Consider the following 16,888-nt stretch of genomic DNA (forward strand, 5'->3'; position numbering starts at 1 on the left):
AAGTGTTTGTAGCACATTTGATTGCAATCCATCCAATAATTGTCGTCATCAGGTCAAAATCTCAATTTATCCGATACTTTGGTGTGTGTGTGTGTGTGTGTGTGTGTGTGTGTGTGTAGCATGACAACCTCCTGACAGGATTATAAAGACAAGTACTGTGTCTTATGTATCACAAGATATAGAATATACAAAGCAGAGACTGTTGCTCATTAGATAAGCAAAATGGCTGGGGCAATTGCAGGAGGTGGTGAAACTTGTGACTTGTTTCTGAGTATATATGCAGTGCAATAATTTCTTGGGCAGACTCTCCTGTATTTGTACGGGGCGACTCTTGCACGCAAGCAATAAAGAATTCTTAGGAACAAGAGACTGAGACAGATATTTTGTGTTCAGGTATTTCATTACCGTCATCTCACCTACACTAGACTGCATCAGGTTCTCTGATTGCCACGACAATGAAAATATCCAGCGTCAACCCCATATTTAAATGATATCAGTGTGTGTAAATATCCAGCGTCCACATAGTGTCATGATGGATGTAATAACTGCACAGGATTAAACATTTCCTCAATCATTCCAGTACAATCAATTATGAAGATAGTGTTTTTTTTAAGGTTCTAACGTATGTGATAGTTAAGATCAGGTATAAACACTTCTGATTTCTGACACATCGCATGAACCACTTCCTTTGTAGTAAAACGCAGCCCTTACACCTGCTAAATATCAGCCTGTTAGCATTGTCATTGTGAGCATGTAGAGGTCCTAGCGTGATAGGTTGTTTTTGTCCTCCTAAAAATCTAACTTTGCCTTTAAATGAGACTGTAAATGTGCTCTTCTGCCATTAGATACAGATATTCCAGTCTGGTACAGGATGTGAGGCGGTGAGCTCTGTTGTGGCGCTCTGGGTCACAGCTCTGAGGCTGCTGAGCGCAGAGCGGCAGCTGTCTCGGCCTAAAGAGTCTCTGGGAAGCTAAAAGGACACTGCCAAGCAAACCCTGGTTCATGGCTAAATGGAGATGATCCTTGGCCACAAACCTGCCTGGCCTACATGGTTTCCTGCTTGCCTCATATCTACAGATGGCATTTCATCCGTATCAACTGGGAAGCTGAGCAAAAAAGGACTGAGCCAGACTGAGAGAAGCAGATTCAAGATAGACACCTATATGGGAGATATACAGAAAATGTAAAACCGAGACTGGCATCAATTTCATGCACTTTGTATGAATACTAAAAGCAGTGATTGGCTAAAATGATCATATTAGTGTGCCACCTGTCCAGCACCAAATGACAGACAGACACAGTTAGCAACTAGCTGGTGAACATACTGGAGCGTTTAGCTGCTAAAGAGGCAGACATTTCCCTCAGGAGTTGGTGGAGACCATAAACAGAGCTTAAACTGAGTCAATATTGGACTCTGGCAAACCAGAAATGTGCAGTGGGACGCACAACACTGAAGTAAACCTGGAGGCTAGAAAACATTTTTGGCTTATACACTCTGTAGTTTTAATTTAAATGAATTGGAGTCCGGTTTCCAGTCATTATAATACATCCACAGTAAAACAGAGTGACAGAAGTTATTATTGTGCTCTGATTTGGATAATAGCAAACACTGAAATGTATTAAGTACACAGCAGATTTTTTGCTCACTCAGATTCAATATTTTTTGTGTATCAAACATTTCTCTATAATATCAGATGTATTTGCGTGCAAAGCAGAATGAAGACACAAATATAATTCCATATGAGGACATCTTGTTCAGCTGCATTTAAGGGCAAGTGTACTTATTGTGCATAATGCAGACATTCACACACTCCAAATGAGCACAAAGTGCTACTGATGAATGTTATGTAAGTGACCTGGCTATTTCTTTTGATTCGATTATCCATGGTAAATCATCATAAAATCCCCCTCATCAATCTGTTTACCATACAGCCAGTGTGCAGGCACAGAGCTGATACAGCAGGGCAGAGCTTCATGACAGTGTGCAAACAGTAGCTTAGCACTCGCAGATCAAAGGCCAGAAAACCAGTCTGCCAGAGAGGGAGAGAGCGTAGCCTGAGGACAGACTCGGCGTCTGGAGAGAACTGTGTGGGCTTCGAATTAAACAGAAATGTGATTTAAATGAGATACGAAAAGATATGTTTGCTCAAATGAATAAGCTTCATCTTTCTTTTATTCTTTCTCTCAGTGTTTCCATCGTTCTCAATCAATCTATGTCTTGTAAGGCAGAATATTTAAAACTCCAACATGTACTAAACTGAATACCTCGGTTCCCGTCCAAGTCATGTGTCTTACGTCTCTGAAGCTGATGAAAGTGTCTCCGTCTCAGACTATCTAGTCAGTTTTAAAGTGTATCATCATTGACTTTTCACCATATTCAGTATAAAACACATGACCACGAGCTAAAATAGATGGAATAAAATGCAACCACAACCCTAGTTAAGAGCACAAAAATCTACTTAATGTAAGATCACAGTGCAAAAATAACTGTAGTGGCTCTTCCTGATAAAAACAGAGCCCACATTACTGGGTTCATTTTGTCTATGGGATCGCAAACCATCCAACAAAAACTGCATCCCAAAATTACTTTCATTACAAAATATGACAAAGAGCTACAATGTGAAATGCAAAGAGATGTGATTTTCATTTCCAGTGTGACTGTATTGTCTGTCATTGTTCATAAACAGACTGGTGGCGGCACACCATTCACCAACTACAACTGGCTTTGTAATGTAAGCTAGTGTTAAACGCTAAAATACATATCGTGGTGTGAAGAAGATGAAACTTCTGTTCAGAGGTTTTGAGGCTCCATTTAGGAAGTCTTCTCACAAAATGGCAGCTCCATTTATACATTCATACATCTCAGGAAGTCCACTTCAGCAGGGATTACAGCTTCTTTCAGTCTGTGTTCCTGCCATAATGCGTTAGTTAACATTCAAATATATATATATATATATACACACACACACACACACATATATTTATATGCACTCTGTTTGATGTTTTGATGTGTACTTATTTCGTCAAAATTGCTATTACCAGAAATACGTTGTATTTATTTTTCTGCATCATTTATTTATCTGTGTGTACTAAAAATTAAGAAATTTAATTGTAATATTGTTGAAAACAGAAAGTTTTTCATCAAAATGTACCTATCTGATTTGTCTTTGGAGTTTTGTTTGAGGAAACGTGTCACGTGCTAACACTCAGTCGCATTTTGAATGTTGCTTGTTGAAAACAGGAAGCGAGCAAGTTGCTCTCAACAGCTGCGGTAACTATGACAACAACAGACGGCTGAAAGTCGCCAGTTAACAGAGTCGCTCGTTAAACCGAAACACCTGCGCCGGGAGCCCAGAAGGCGGTCGAGCAAGCCGGCCACACTCCGACTAACCTGGCATGAAGCAAGCTAATTGACAGGGACAGCTTTCAAATTTGGATTCATTATTTAAGGAACCAAGAGCGTAACAAACTATATAATATTTGTTTGTCAGGCAGCCAAAGTTGGTAATCCTGTTTAACTGTACGAAGGATCCTTCTAAATGTTGAATGCTGTGAAAGGACGGATGACTTGAACTGCGGTACATAATCGACATTTGGGTTGATGAAAAACGGGGGAGGGGCGTCTTGTATTAACGTTCGTAGGCCGTGGGCTAACGTGCTCAGAGACTTCTGTGTTCAGCCAGAAGTGACCGCTGGACCGTTGATGATGTTAGCTGTAAGCTAGCTAGCAACAGCCGTACCGACTGCCTTTGTGTGTGTTTGCGTGGTTGCTCAGACTTCTGAGTGAACTCACCAGAAATCCAGTTATTTCCCTCCAGTCTCGCTCCTTTTCCCTCACATCTTTGTACATTTAAAGATCCATTAAGCCCCAGGATATATGCAAATTCTGCAAAAGTTGAACCATTTTGAACTCACACAGACGCGTCGTCACATCAGTCCACATCTAATCACCTCTTTCCACTGACTTTGTATGCAGGGTTCTGTCTGAACACACAGTTTCCACAAATATGTCATAAAAACGGTTTTATCCTCTTTTGAAAAATATGCACAACAAATAAGGTGCAGTGTCGTCATAGTTTATATTTTCTCACACAAAATGTTTGGAGAGTTCCAATATCAGTTAAACTTTAAGTCAGATACATATCACGGTAACAGCTGGAGCCAACGGCACACATTCAGTCCCTAGTGAAAGGTAATGAAGGCTCTTGATGAAAGAAATCAAGCACAGCATGTGCAGGAGGTTGGAGGATATTCAGGGAACATTTTTTGAGTGATCTGCAGCGATGGCTGTCTGTTTTCCTAATTCAGACGCAGGAGATGATGAGTTTTAAAATTAATTAGCATTACAGTGTGTGCGTGTGTGTGTTTTGCTTTTGGGGACCACATCAGTATTCCCCTCCAGCTCTTGTCAACATATTCAGAGTTGACGTGTCATGCAGTGGTGGAGAGATAACTGACAAAATGGATACAAGGACACTCACCTCCACTGAAACGATGAAGAAAAGTTGGCTGTGAATAAATGAGTGAGTTGGGAGAGCGGCTAAATGCAGACACGGTAAATTCATAGATGCTTGAATGTTCAAGCGGTTATGTGTCATGTGCTGCTGTTAAAAATACACAAAGCTAATGTTGTACATCTTTCAGCATGACATAAAGCTTCGTGTGATGTAACGCGTTGCATCTTTAATCTATTTTATCCTTTATTGAAGCACGTCCCTGATGACGACGTCGCCCCCCCCCCCCCCCCCCCCCCTTAACCTTAGCTTCAAGGTTGCACCCTGTGGAGATTGGCAGGTTTTATAATGAATTCCTGCTGATCCCAAATGAACACGGACACTGTCTGAGAGAGCAAGAGGGATTTGTCATGCATGTAAATTGCCAAATGGGATAATCCAAGTGGAACGCAATACCTCTGGTTAGACTGATGAAACAGCCCAAGAAAATAGAAAATTCCTAAATTGTCTCACGAGTAGGTGTTATTAAATATCTGTAGTATTTTGTAGGGGTTTAATTGAATTTACCTCTGGAAAGAAAAGTTGCAATACGTACCTCGAGAGTTCAATTTCATTAAAAGGTTCAGCGGTACGTCACTTTTTGGCAGCCATCTAAAGATGGCGGTCGGTTGGTTCATTGGTCGGTCCACCACTTTGGTCCAGACTGAAATATCTCAACAACTATTTGATGGATTTCCATGACCATTTTTTTTGTGTGCAGACATTCATGGTGCCCAGCAGATGAAGGTGAATCACCTGGCTTTTCCTCTAGAGCCACCATAAATTCACATTTGTGGTTTTGAGTCAAATGTCTCAACAGCAACTGGATGCAATAACTTTGGTGATCCCTTAATTTGTCATTTAGGTTATATGATTATATGACAATATTACAATACATTATTATGATATTTTTCAACACATTTAAATCCTCTAATAATGGCAGATACTAAAGATGCATGGGAACAAGACATGACAATACCTCACTCCACCTGGGATCTCATTAGTGATTGCATGCACTCCCCAACTATTTGTATTTATTACTGCTTGTAACTTACTGTCTCTCTTCCAGAGAAACATGAACAAAAATGTATTCCAATTGATGTCACCATCAACAATGGGAAGTGTGCAAACCAAATCCTTTTATAACAATTTCTGCAGAGCAAAGCATCAGTCAACTGCTGCAGCATTTGCTTCGTTGTTAGCTGGACAATTAATCCTCAACAGGTGGAAGGCTGCCTGCTCTCCCTGTTTTATACGGTAGATTAAAAAGGATGATGACGATGACATGTCTTCAAATTGAGGTTAAGTTTGAGTGGATCCGTTTTCCTTTCATCAAAGTGGAGAGTCTAACATTACCCATGTCATTCATTAACAGACATTTCAAGCTCTTTCTATTGCATGTGCCAACAATGTATACATGTATACGTTGCCGTGGTCCTTAAACACCTACACCCTGACTAAAAGGCCTACTGCAGAACGATGGCCTTGTTCTGGCATTGTAATGCATGAGTAGGCTTTATGTTACACCTATACTCTAAACATGTCTGCAATTGTGTAACCTTCACATATATTTCTGTTCTTATTTTCTCTCTTGTTGTTGTCTGTGCTGTTTTGTTTAAAAGAAAAATTCGATTGAGGGAAATCAACCCATCAATTACACTGATGGTCAGCAGTGCATAGAGAGATGTCGAAAATAAAGCTGCCGTAGCTTGAAATGTACCCTGGCGTGTCCCCTCTAATAGGCTGCAGAGGTCCAGCCTGTTTGTTTTTGTGCATCCTTGTTTATTCAGGTACTGTGGCCATGGCTCGCGTCCATAGACGGCCCCCTCTGTGGCATGCGCCAACCCACTTACATGCCGGCCAAGTCCACCCACTCTACTGCCCCCCTCTATCCACCTGCCACTCTCTGTAGCTCATCAAAGACAGAAAAAAAAACAACTTTATCTTATCCTCAAACACTGTCTACCTAAATGAAATGCCTGCAGCCTTTGCGCATACATGTGTGTGTGTGTTGGCCCAGTTTCTTATATGACTTTGTTTTGTGTGCCTAAGTGATTGCTCTCTGGTACCTTGTTCCCCAGGTAATAGGAAACTTGGAAACAAACGGATGCTGGACTGATTGCCTCTTCACTGTCCAACAGAATGCTTCGGGGGTAAATAGGGATGTTTTGCTCTTCTTGATGGAGCCTCGTTTTCTTCTACTTCACAAAACTTTCTCCAAAGTGCTTCCGTTTCGTCATGATATTAGTCACGCTTTTTACTAAGACATCAAAGAGCTGAACATGCTGCCTCAGACTGAACCCACAGACCCACAGGTATAATGACAAGTACACCTCCACTGTTACTGCAAATAGCAGCAAATGTGATGATAATTGCAGCCAATTACTTTCCTGTTGCCCCCTGGTGTTTTGTGAGAGCTAAACATCGTGAGCCTGTAGCAAGGAGGCAAATGACACGACTGTAATGTTATTCCTCTCTCCATCTGCAGCAGTGGTGTAAAACAAAGACAAAAAAGACATCTAAAGGGTAGATTGTCTTCATTGCAACCCAGTGGATGTTATTTATCAGAGATAGCATTACAAGTACAGGGAGAAGGTGAAAGGAAAAGCATATGAGAAGATTGATACCACTCTCCTCTCTATCTGCTAAATATGAAGCGACAGCCAGGAGACACTTAGCTTAGCTTAGCATAACGATGAGAAGCGGGGGGAACAGGTAGCCTAGCTCTATGCAAAGGTTAAAAAAAAAACAGCACCTCTAAAGTGCACAATAACTCAATGTTAAATCTTGTTTGTTTGATTTCGTATGAAAAACAAAATGAGCTTTGAGGTTAGAGGTTTTGGTAGCCATATTTTTTTACCTTTGGACAGCCAGGTTAGCTATTTCACCCTTTTTCCAGTCTTTATGCTAAGGTAAGCAAACTGTATCCGGGTTGTAGCTTCATATAGAGAGCTGAAGTCCTGATGTCACTAGCCTCTGTTCCACCAGCGTCTGTAACTTAATGCAATCTCTCATTAAGAGTCCATCCAATGTTTTTTGGCCAGTTCCAATTAAATAAAGTGCATTATTAAATAAAAAATAAAAATTTGAAAAAAATCACTTAAGCTTCCACTGAAGAGACGAAAATAAATACGTGAAACAAACAGAGATGCCAAATTTCCGTTATGTTCTCTCCGTGGTTTTCTAGTTGTAATGTTTGAGTTTTGACTGGCGCTCCATTAATGAAGTCATCTGTTTGCGCCCTCTTCTTCTGGTTTAATGGCACCGACTGGAGAGTGTGGAACAGTACTGGATGGAAATGCACATTAATTCGCATTTTCTTTTGCTAATTTTCTGGATTTTTTAAAAAACATTTGAGCTGCATTTGGATGAAAACTTGACTTCACCTGATGTTCCTCTGCCAGCACACCTGCCCCTCATTCCCCTAATCAGGCCGTTAGTATGCAGCGTATACCTGCCCACTTCTGCCAGATGGTCTTTGTGCCGAGCGGTCCAGACATGTCTTCCTGCCAGCCTACTTTTTGCCCTCTTAGTTTTGTTTACCTGACCTTGGACTGACTGTGAGTTGCCTTCTGTAAGCCTGCCCGCTCGCATGAATCTCCTTTCCCTTACTCTGCCTTTGCCACCTATTGAACTTCTCATCCAACTACCAGCTGTTGATGTCAGTTAGCCTGGTATCACCAGACCATTTCACAAATGCAAAAGAGTCTGGAAATTCTTTGATTTCCAAGGGATGTCATCAACGGGCGAAGACCAAATGCCTCTGGACGCAACAACCAGCAGAGCGTGTGAGGTAGCGGTTAGGCTGCTAGGCTCGGTAGCTAGTTCCAACATCCAATTCATATGGCTTCTAGTTCAACATAGTACACAGACGTTTGGCATGACATGATTTAGAAACTACCATTTGTACATAACGTCCAGTTTGTTTAACACTGAGGCGATAGCGGATTCAGAATGTATCACATCAGCGGCAGCCATCTTGGTTGTTCACTTAAACCCGCCTCATGCTAGATAAACGTGTGATTGGCCCGACCTGAATCAGGCCGGATGGGAATCTGTCTGAACAGGGGGGGGGGGGGGCTGGGGGGTAGACACATCTACCAGGACTAAATGTCATTATCTAATGACATCAGTCAGCGTCCATCACAGGTGTCGGATAAGGTTGATGCAGCGTGAAACCACATCACAGTCAGCGAAGCATCTGACGCACGAGCACAACGAACACAGAACAATTTAAACAGACCTGACAAGGATATAAGCAGCACCGTCTCCAATTGTGTGCCATAAAAGAACACTATGGAAACACTGAACTGTGCTTCAAGGTTATTGATGTCATAATTAGTCTGTTATGGCTAGCTGGTGACGTGCACCCTTCCTGCAATCCTCCCGTTCTGTAGCCCGTGGTAGAAAGACATCAGGTTATTAAATTTCCTCATGCAGGTTTTATAAAAAGGATCTGCTCTCATTTATGTAACATTATTACCAAAAATCTTTAAAGAACCCTTTTCCAATTTTGCAAAGGGTAATTTGAACAGCTTTAATAGTGGAATAGTGGTGGAAAGGGCAGCGAATGTCTTCTGTGGCTCGTTTTCAATAAACTTGGCAGCAATGAGGAGAGCAGGGATGAGCAGCTGACTGAAACACCGTGTAAGACTGTAGGATTCAGTCGTTTCACCACCATAGATTCATCTACAGCCTTTGCTGCAAAAAAAAAAAGAAGCATGCAGTGTTCCAGGGAGAAAAGAGACAACGGAGATATTATTCACTTTTCTGAATTCATTAAACAAAATGCACGCATGCATTTCCTGAGGCATGATTCTTCATCTCAGACTTCTTCCCCGACAATTTTGGCGGTACTTATTATGTTTTTATGGGATAAAACCATAAATGTTTCATGGCAGTAACTAATCTCTGATTCTCATGAATTAGTTAGCTGTATAGTTGTGCTCACTGGCACTGAAGGTTTTTTTGTTTTTTTTTGGCAGAGGTCTGGACTGCATCTCACACTCAACTGGAACAGTTGTGGCCCCAGGAGATTATTTGACAACTTGGTCTAATGAGTTCTCACTCACTTTAAGACTACGTGGAGAAGCTGTATCATACAATATTCAAAGCAAAGTATTTCAGTCAAGCCAGAAAAAAAAAATCATGAATGTGCATCTTACAGTTAGAGTGCAGTTTTGTTGTTTGTACCAACAGAGAGAGAGAATCCTGTCACAGAGTGATTTGAGTGTTGCTGAGCGGCAAAACGCCGGGCATCTCATTTGCAAATTGCCAGGTGTGCAACTCTTTTCTCAGAATATGCTGTAAGATATGCATGAGATGGAAAACGATGCTTGTTAGCTTTGATAGTCTGATCATTTGAACTCGTAACTCTTCACACAAGTTTTCTCCTTCGACTGTAGAATGGCCGCAGCGTCAAATAATCCTCCCAAGAAGAACCGCAGCATCGGTCATTTCAACAAGTTCCCCAAAATGTTTACGTTCAAGTGACAAAGCCCTCTAAGCGTCAGGTGAAGGTATTATATAGGTTATAGTTAACCAGATGTGCATTTGCAAAAACAAACCAGTTCGTTTTCTTCTTTGAAGTCTTTTCTCTTGCGAAAACACTTCTGAGAAGCATAAATCTCCCCTTCGTTTGTTGAACTTTGTGTTTGAACGTGGAATGGGCTCATTGTTGCCCCGTGTGGCCTTTGAGGAGAAGAACATCCAGTACAACTGCGGTTCTCACAGAGAGTACCGGTACACCTGAGGTACCAGGGGGTGTTTTCAGGGGGAAGTAATGATCCCTTTGTGGTTAGGTGCAGAATAATGAAGCAATGAAGACGCCGCACTAGAAAACTTGGACTTGCGACACAAATGTGAAAATTTACACTTCATCGGAAGTGTTTTCAAAAAGTATGTTTTGGAGAAAGGGTGAAGACTGGTTGGTCAACAAACTACGTTTTTTCTCTAAACTTAACTAAGTACTTATTTTAAACCTGCTGACGGGAGCATCAGGTCAGAAAACGCTTCGTAGTAAATATGTGGAATAAGATTTCTGTACAGTCAGCAGCATAAACTCTAAAACACACACACTTTCTTTTACAAGGTCTCATTACTGTTCTCTCTGTTACTGAGCAGAGCCTCATTGATCCACAGTGTCCTTCCTTCCTCTGCACGGACTGTTCTTCCTCTCTGCCATCTTCACACAAAAGCTGCTTAACACTTCTTTTTTTTTTGTACAATTCTCACTGGAACAAAACGGACTGCCACCTGCTGCCAGCTGCTCTGGTACGCAACGTTTTGTTCCTGTGCTCCTCCTCGTCGTGATGGAGGCGAGCGGTGCTGTCACTCATCTCTGTCCTGTGTTTGCCTCACAGACGCTGCGTGGGGATGACGAAACCTTTGAACAGCTGTGTGCAGGCAAAAGCAGCTTTTTGGGTCTCCAAAGACACCCTGCTGCAAAATGGCACACCACGGTAATATGTGGCACTTGACAGGCCAGTGTCTGCCATGTTTGATGAGGTTTCGTGTTGTTTAGGAGCTTCCTCTGTGACAAAACACAACAAGCTTTGGATCTGGGCTTGAGCCCTTGTTATTCTGGAAGATGACTGTGATAAAGCCCAGCGTGCACCTTGCTGCTGCCATCTGCTCCCTCTCTTCTGCTTGCCTTGACAAGAATTATGTTTACATAAAAGCACTGTGGTGCCTCCGCTAACCACTTCATGTTAACATAGCAGTGGCAGACACAATGCATTTCTGCATGAATGTCAGTGAGCAAACAGTCTGACTTTATCACACTGTGCACCGTATGTGTGTATATGACTGTTTATCTATGCCGAACAGCAGCCCGTCAAACTGGCTGGGGATTAAAATGCAGGGAAAATATAATAAAGCAATAAAAACAGCTTCTCTTAGTATTCAGATTCTGCTGTTATCCTTGCTATGAGTGGATTTGCGGGAAGGGCACGGGAATTATTATCTATCCTCTGACCTGCTCTTTTTCAAAGGTGTTTTTTTCTTCGAGGAAAAGAAAAATATTGATCTTGAAGGTTCCAGCTGAAAGTATACCTTCAGAACAATCCATCTCAGTAATTCAAACCAACTTCTAATGACTCTGTTTCCATCAACAGAGCGGCAGCACCTATTCCTCTTCAAAAGCACACTTCTTAATGAGGACTCTCCTCTGTCAAATCAAACAGCTTTTGATGTTGTTATGTAAGACAATTAAACGGAATTTATGAACAGCTTTACCATCAATAATTTCACAGAGCAGTGAAATATTTATTGCACTGCAATGTTATATTGTGATGATATGATATGGAATATAAAAAAAAAACATTATTCGTTGTTGAAAGACAAAATCTGCCCGACTGCACATAACATGTTCCAGTTATACATGTTTCATTGTTGATGTTTGTGTGATTCCAGTAAAACCTTTTAAAGACTCCGTCATCACTAAAATGGCTGATGTTTGCAGTAAAATGGTTGATGGGTGAGTCAACTTCCAGGTCCCCGTTTTGGATCACTCGCTACCGTCAGAGCCTGACAGCCGTCCTGCCGAGGCAGGTGCTTTATGTTCATTTCCTGAACAATTCAATCCGCTGATTAACTGCTCCCCTCAGAGTAAAAGGCTGAGAAGCCAATACAAGGCCTGCAGATGTTTATCAAACTGCATTAACATCTGATGGGACTTACTGGCATACATTTGACGTTGTGTGTCTTTTTTTTTACAGTTTTATAGCTCAGGAAGCAGATTATGCTTGTGTAAATATGTTGTGTTTTTTTGTCTTTGAAGTGTAGGTTACACACATTTTCACATCATGAAAATGCAAATGCACACTAGTGGAATGCAAAGTTGTTGGATTCATTTGAATAATCTCTTTGAAAACATCTAGAAATACCCTCCCTCCGAGATTCAAGAAGGAAGCCCAAGTGAGGGTAATTTTTATTCATGATATTTGGAAAATAAATAGCTTCATCTCATAATAATCACAATGCATCTTTAGATGGTAGCACAGATATTATCAACAGGGAAATTATGAATAGTCATATTCAAAACAGTGTGTTAGATTGTAAGGGTCCATCTGCATTTTTGCGAGGGCTCATGTGGAAAAACTGCATTAACAAAACTTGGCTAGAAATGGCAAGTTGAGATCTGTTTTTGTTGACCAGGTGACACAGATATACATATATATATATATATATATATATATATATATATATATGAATTACATAAATTAGACTTTGCTGCATGAACAGTTGTGTATTTCGTCCCTGGTCACACATTTATCACAGTGTTCATTTTAAAAGATGGATCAAAGATGTCACATGAAAAAAGACAAAAGCTCAGCACGAAAAGGTTACTGCTGACATGTCATGCATAAATGATAAGGTGGTAACAAATGACAGCAATAAACATGTCGACTCAATGGCTTGCTTCCTAAATTATAGCCTTTTTCATTAGTCGGCTGTGTCATTAGTAAAACCGTAATAAACTTCTTGGGATTGTGAGCGCTCAGAAGGGTCAGTCTGTGAACAATTTCAGTGAGGATTGTCATGTTAGAAAAATTACACAAATTTACAAAGAACCTCCCTGAAAAAATATTACAAGTCGATCCGAAAAAGTGTCCCTGCTGGCAAACACGGCGTTAATTATACTCACAAAAAAACACGAGACAGAGGACTAATAAACACATCCTGCTCGGTGCTGCGATCAGTATGTGACCCCCCCCCCCCCTGTGTCAGTGATCTCAGCGCTCTCGTGTTTTCTGAAACCATTGTCCTCGTTCGTCATTGTGCTATCGTTGGTCTGTGCATCACCAGCCCTCTTTGTAAACACGCAGTTTCCCAAACTGCTACAGTCAAAACCAGCATCCGAGCCACCTGGACAGGATAGAAATTAATCCCACAGGACGATCTTCTGCCCTTTTTCTCCACCACCCGGCAGTAGGAGAAGTTTCTGGTAAACACTTCACATCGCGTGGACGGGGGTGGGGGGGCAGGAGGGAGCCTGAGTGGGGTACCAGTGAAGGGCAGAGAGAGGAATGTGTTACTATAGTGTTGCAGAATCGCATTCTTTACACCGTCACACCAGAGAGGTTATAAATGTAAACGTGTTGTTGTTGCTGTCACTGACAAAGTTGATTTGGCACTGCTCCAGTCTGGCAATATCTCCAATGTCCAACTCTGATAATAACTGAGTTGGGTCTGTGTTTGTTGTTAAAACCTTCTGTTTCTCCTGCTGCTCCTCTGCATCCTCCTCTGGCTCCTCTACCTCCTGCCTCTCGTCTTCGCTGTCCTCGTCATCCTCCTCCTCTTCTTCCTCTGTGATGGAGCACAGGCGGGTGGCGGTCCCAGGGTTGTCAGCAGGCGGTCTGTAGTGGCACTGCCCGTTCAGCAGCCTCCTCAGTGGCATCAGGGGCACCGCCTCCTCACCCAGCAGCTGCTGCTGGCAGTGCCGGAAATCACTCTGACGCTTCAGCCGTTTGAACTCGCTGAAGGCGGAGGTGGCGTTCTGGTAGAGGCTGTGGGCGATGGCCTGGGCCTTTTCTGACTTGCTAACCAGGACAGCGTGACACCGGAGCACCACGGCCATGTTCTTGACCTGGTGCCTGTAGATCCAAGCCAGGATCTTGGGCCGGCACGGGTCAGCGTTGCAGTAGGTGATTCTGTTCAGAGAGTAAAGATGGATGGGTTTCTTTTTCCCAGATTTGTCAGCACTCATCCGGATGCCTTGGGGTCCCACCGTTAACCTCATCTTGACACTCTGCTCCCCGTAGTTGCTCCTCGCCCAGATCTTGGCCACCGCCTCCTGGGTGCAGCCGTCTCCCTTTGCCGTGATGGTGACCACACTGCCCAGGTAGCGCACGTTGTAAACAGGCTCCTCTTTGTTCAGTTGCACCTTTTGGCGTTTGGTATGGAAGATGCTGCCCACCCAGTCGAAGGGGCAGTCGGGCAGCAAGTCGGGACATGAGCGCAGTAGAGAGGAGAGGATGGAGTGGTAGGTCAGCCCGGTCCCCAGGCTCTTGGGTTTACTCTTCGCCTCATCCTCCACCAGCACAAACTTATTCCTTTTCCAGGGCAGCATGGTGCGGGAGGAGTTGGAGCGAGTGAGCCCCTCGACCGCCGCGTTTGCTCTTATCAGCTCAGGCAAAAGAGTAGGAGAGCCGGTGTGTGTGTGTGTGAGTGTGTGTGTGTGTGCGTGAGGGAGAGAGGAAAAGCAAGAGCGAAGCTGCTTCACGAAGCTCAGAGGAGAGACTGAGAGCTGCGAGCCTCAGCCAGTCTGTGCCCCCGCTCGCTCCTCCTTCCTCTCCTCCTCCTCCTCTTTCTCCTCTGTTGTCTGCATCACGCAGCGCTGATCAGTGCAGGAGCCTTAGCCCGGCGCTCAGGCACCCTCAACCCCCTCCCTGCTTCGTTGTTTTGCTTCCAAATGGCTCCCTACCAAAGCATTATTTATCCGTCCAGCTTTGCACTGAGGTATCACTGCATTCTTGTTTCTTGTAAACACAAGGAAGTGGGTACATCGCCCAGTCATTCCCTCTCAGGGGACTTACGTGAACTTATGTGAATTCTGGAGTAAAAAGTCAGTCGGGTCCATAGATTTTAATTAATACTTCATGTTTAGCGTGATGTTTAGATGAGTCTGTCAACAGAATGATCTTGTTAGCATTGTTAGCATGAGGATAAAAGAGGTATGGATCCAAACCACAAAATCACAACTTGGTATTACTCTCAAATCAGTATTTTAATACATGGATTAACATTAAAAATAAGAATAATAAACTTTATTTATACAGCACTCTTCAAAAGAAAGCTTGAAACATTTCAGCACTCTAATGAGGCAAATAATCAGACAATGAAAATACAAAAAAAAAAGATGGAATAAAATACCAAACCATAATAAAAGATAACAACAACAATAAAAACAGAAATAAAACTGTGTGCTAGCATTAATAAAAAGCTTTTTTAATGTGGCCATGACTGCAAAAGCCTGGTCACCTTTAGTTTTTAGGAACAGCCAACAGAGCCCCGCCTGAGGCTGCAATTCAGCAACATTGAATAACAACTAAATTTAAATGTGTACTGTCCTCTAATGCTGTAGGTTAGTTTTCTTTGTTTACATCAGCAATTTTGAGAAACACACAACAGACAGACTGTACAAATATGTGGGTGAAAGAAGTACCTTAAATATATATATAATGTATGGTCAATTATGGATTGGATTTAAAACTTCCATTAGAGTGATATTAGTAAATAATTAAGCAGGAAATGAAAAGAAAGGAATTAAAAATAGTTTGTAAGAACTTCCATCTAAACATTCAGTGGATGAAACTATAAATTATGCATTTGAAATAAGGAGTCCCAGAATATTTGTTACTGAAAATGTAATTTATATTCTACACCGTACAATTTGTTTCTAATTGCATGTCAGTTCTTGAAAAGAAGCAATGAAGCAAAAGAATGTATAAACTCTCAACCCTCTCGCCTACAAATTGTGTTCATACTCATTTGTTTTGTCAATTACATTTTGAAGTAAACGGAACAGCTGCCTGGATTATGTTCACCGAGAATGGGTTTTTTTCCAGTACAGGAAATGCTACCTTGTGGATGGTGGGCGGACAAAGAGCAGGACTTTGACGCCACAGACCCAGGTTTATGACAAAAAGATAGTTTCAGTTAAATGTTAATAAAGTAAAGACATCCTGTCTCATCCAGACTGATATATCTCAACAACTTTTGGATAGATTACCGAGAGATTTTGTTTTCTGATAGAGCCACCAGCAGGTCAAAGCTTTCACTTATCCTGTGAAATATCACATTTGCTGGGTCTACTACAATATGTAGTAGAGAGTTTCCTAGACAATGTATCTGAATGACTTTGGTGATTGGCAATTTTTCATTCAATTCAATATTTTTAATAATCTTATTCCAAATTATTAATTTATTATTATATTATTAATCACAAATTCAATATTTTGGTTTATGAGCAGATCTCTGATATTCCCAGAAGCCTCAGCTGTACTTTGTGTTTAGTGCTAATTAGCAAATGTTAGCATGCTCACACAGTAAACTAAGATGGTGAACATGGTAAAAATCTGCTTAACGTCAGCATGTTAGCATGCTAATGTTAGCTTTTAGCTCAGTACAGCCTCACAGAGCTGCGAAACATAACCATTAAAAAGTTGAATCATCAAGTAAAGATAATGTAGGAAACTAAATAAAATACGTTGTGCGTTAAGGTTTTGCAGAAACATTCAGTATCAACATTTTGTGACTTTGCAGATACATTCATTAAAAATGTTTCTTTATTATGCTGATAAAAAAAAATCCATATGGCATTATGTTTCCCTAAAAACATATCTGCAGTTGCAAATTAGTTCTAGGAGAATGGGTTGACATTCAGTGCAATG

General features: G+C 41.7%; 1 protein-coding gene across 1 annotated transcript; it reads right to left on the reverse strand.

Moving 5' to 3' along the window:
• Positions 1 to 13,563: 13,563 nt before the first annotated feature.
• Positions 13,564 to 14,565, reverse strand: fam43b (family with sequence similarity 43 member B). Its single transcript, XM_070911099.1, has one exon. The coding sequence runs from the start codon at positions 14,563 to 14,565 to the stop codon at positions 13,564 to 13,566; it is 1,002 nt and encodes a 333-aa protein (XP_070767200.1).
• Positions 14,566 to 16,888: the final 2,323 nt, after the last annotated feature.

Source organism: Enoplosus armatus, chromosome 8 (genome assembly GCF_043641665.1).
Source record: "Enoplosus armatus isolate fEnoArm2 chromosome 8, fEnoArm2.hap1, whole genome shotgun sequence".
Lineage (NCBI taxonomy): Eukaryota > Metazoa > Chordata > Actinopteri > Centrarchiformes > Enoplosidae > Enoplosus > Enoplosus armatus.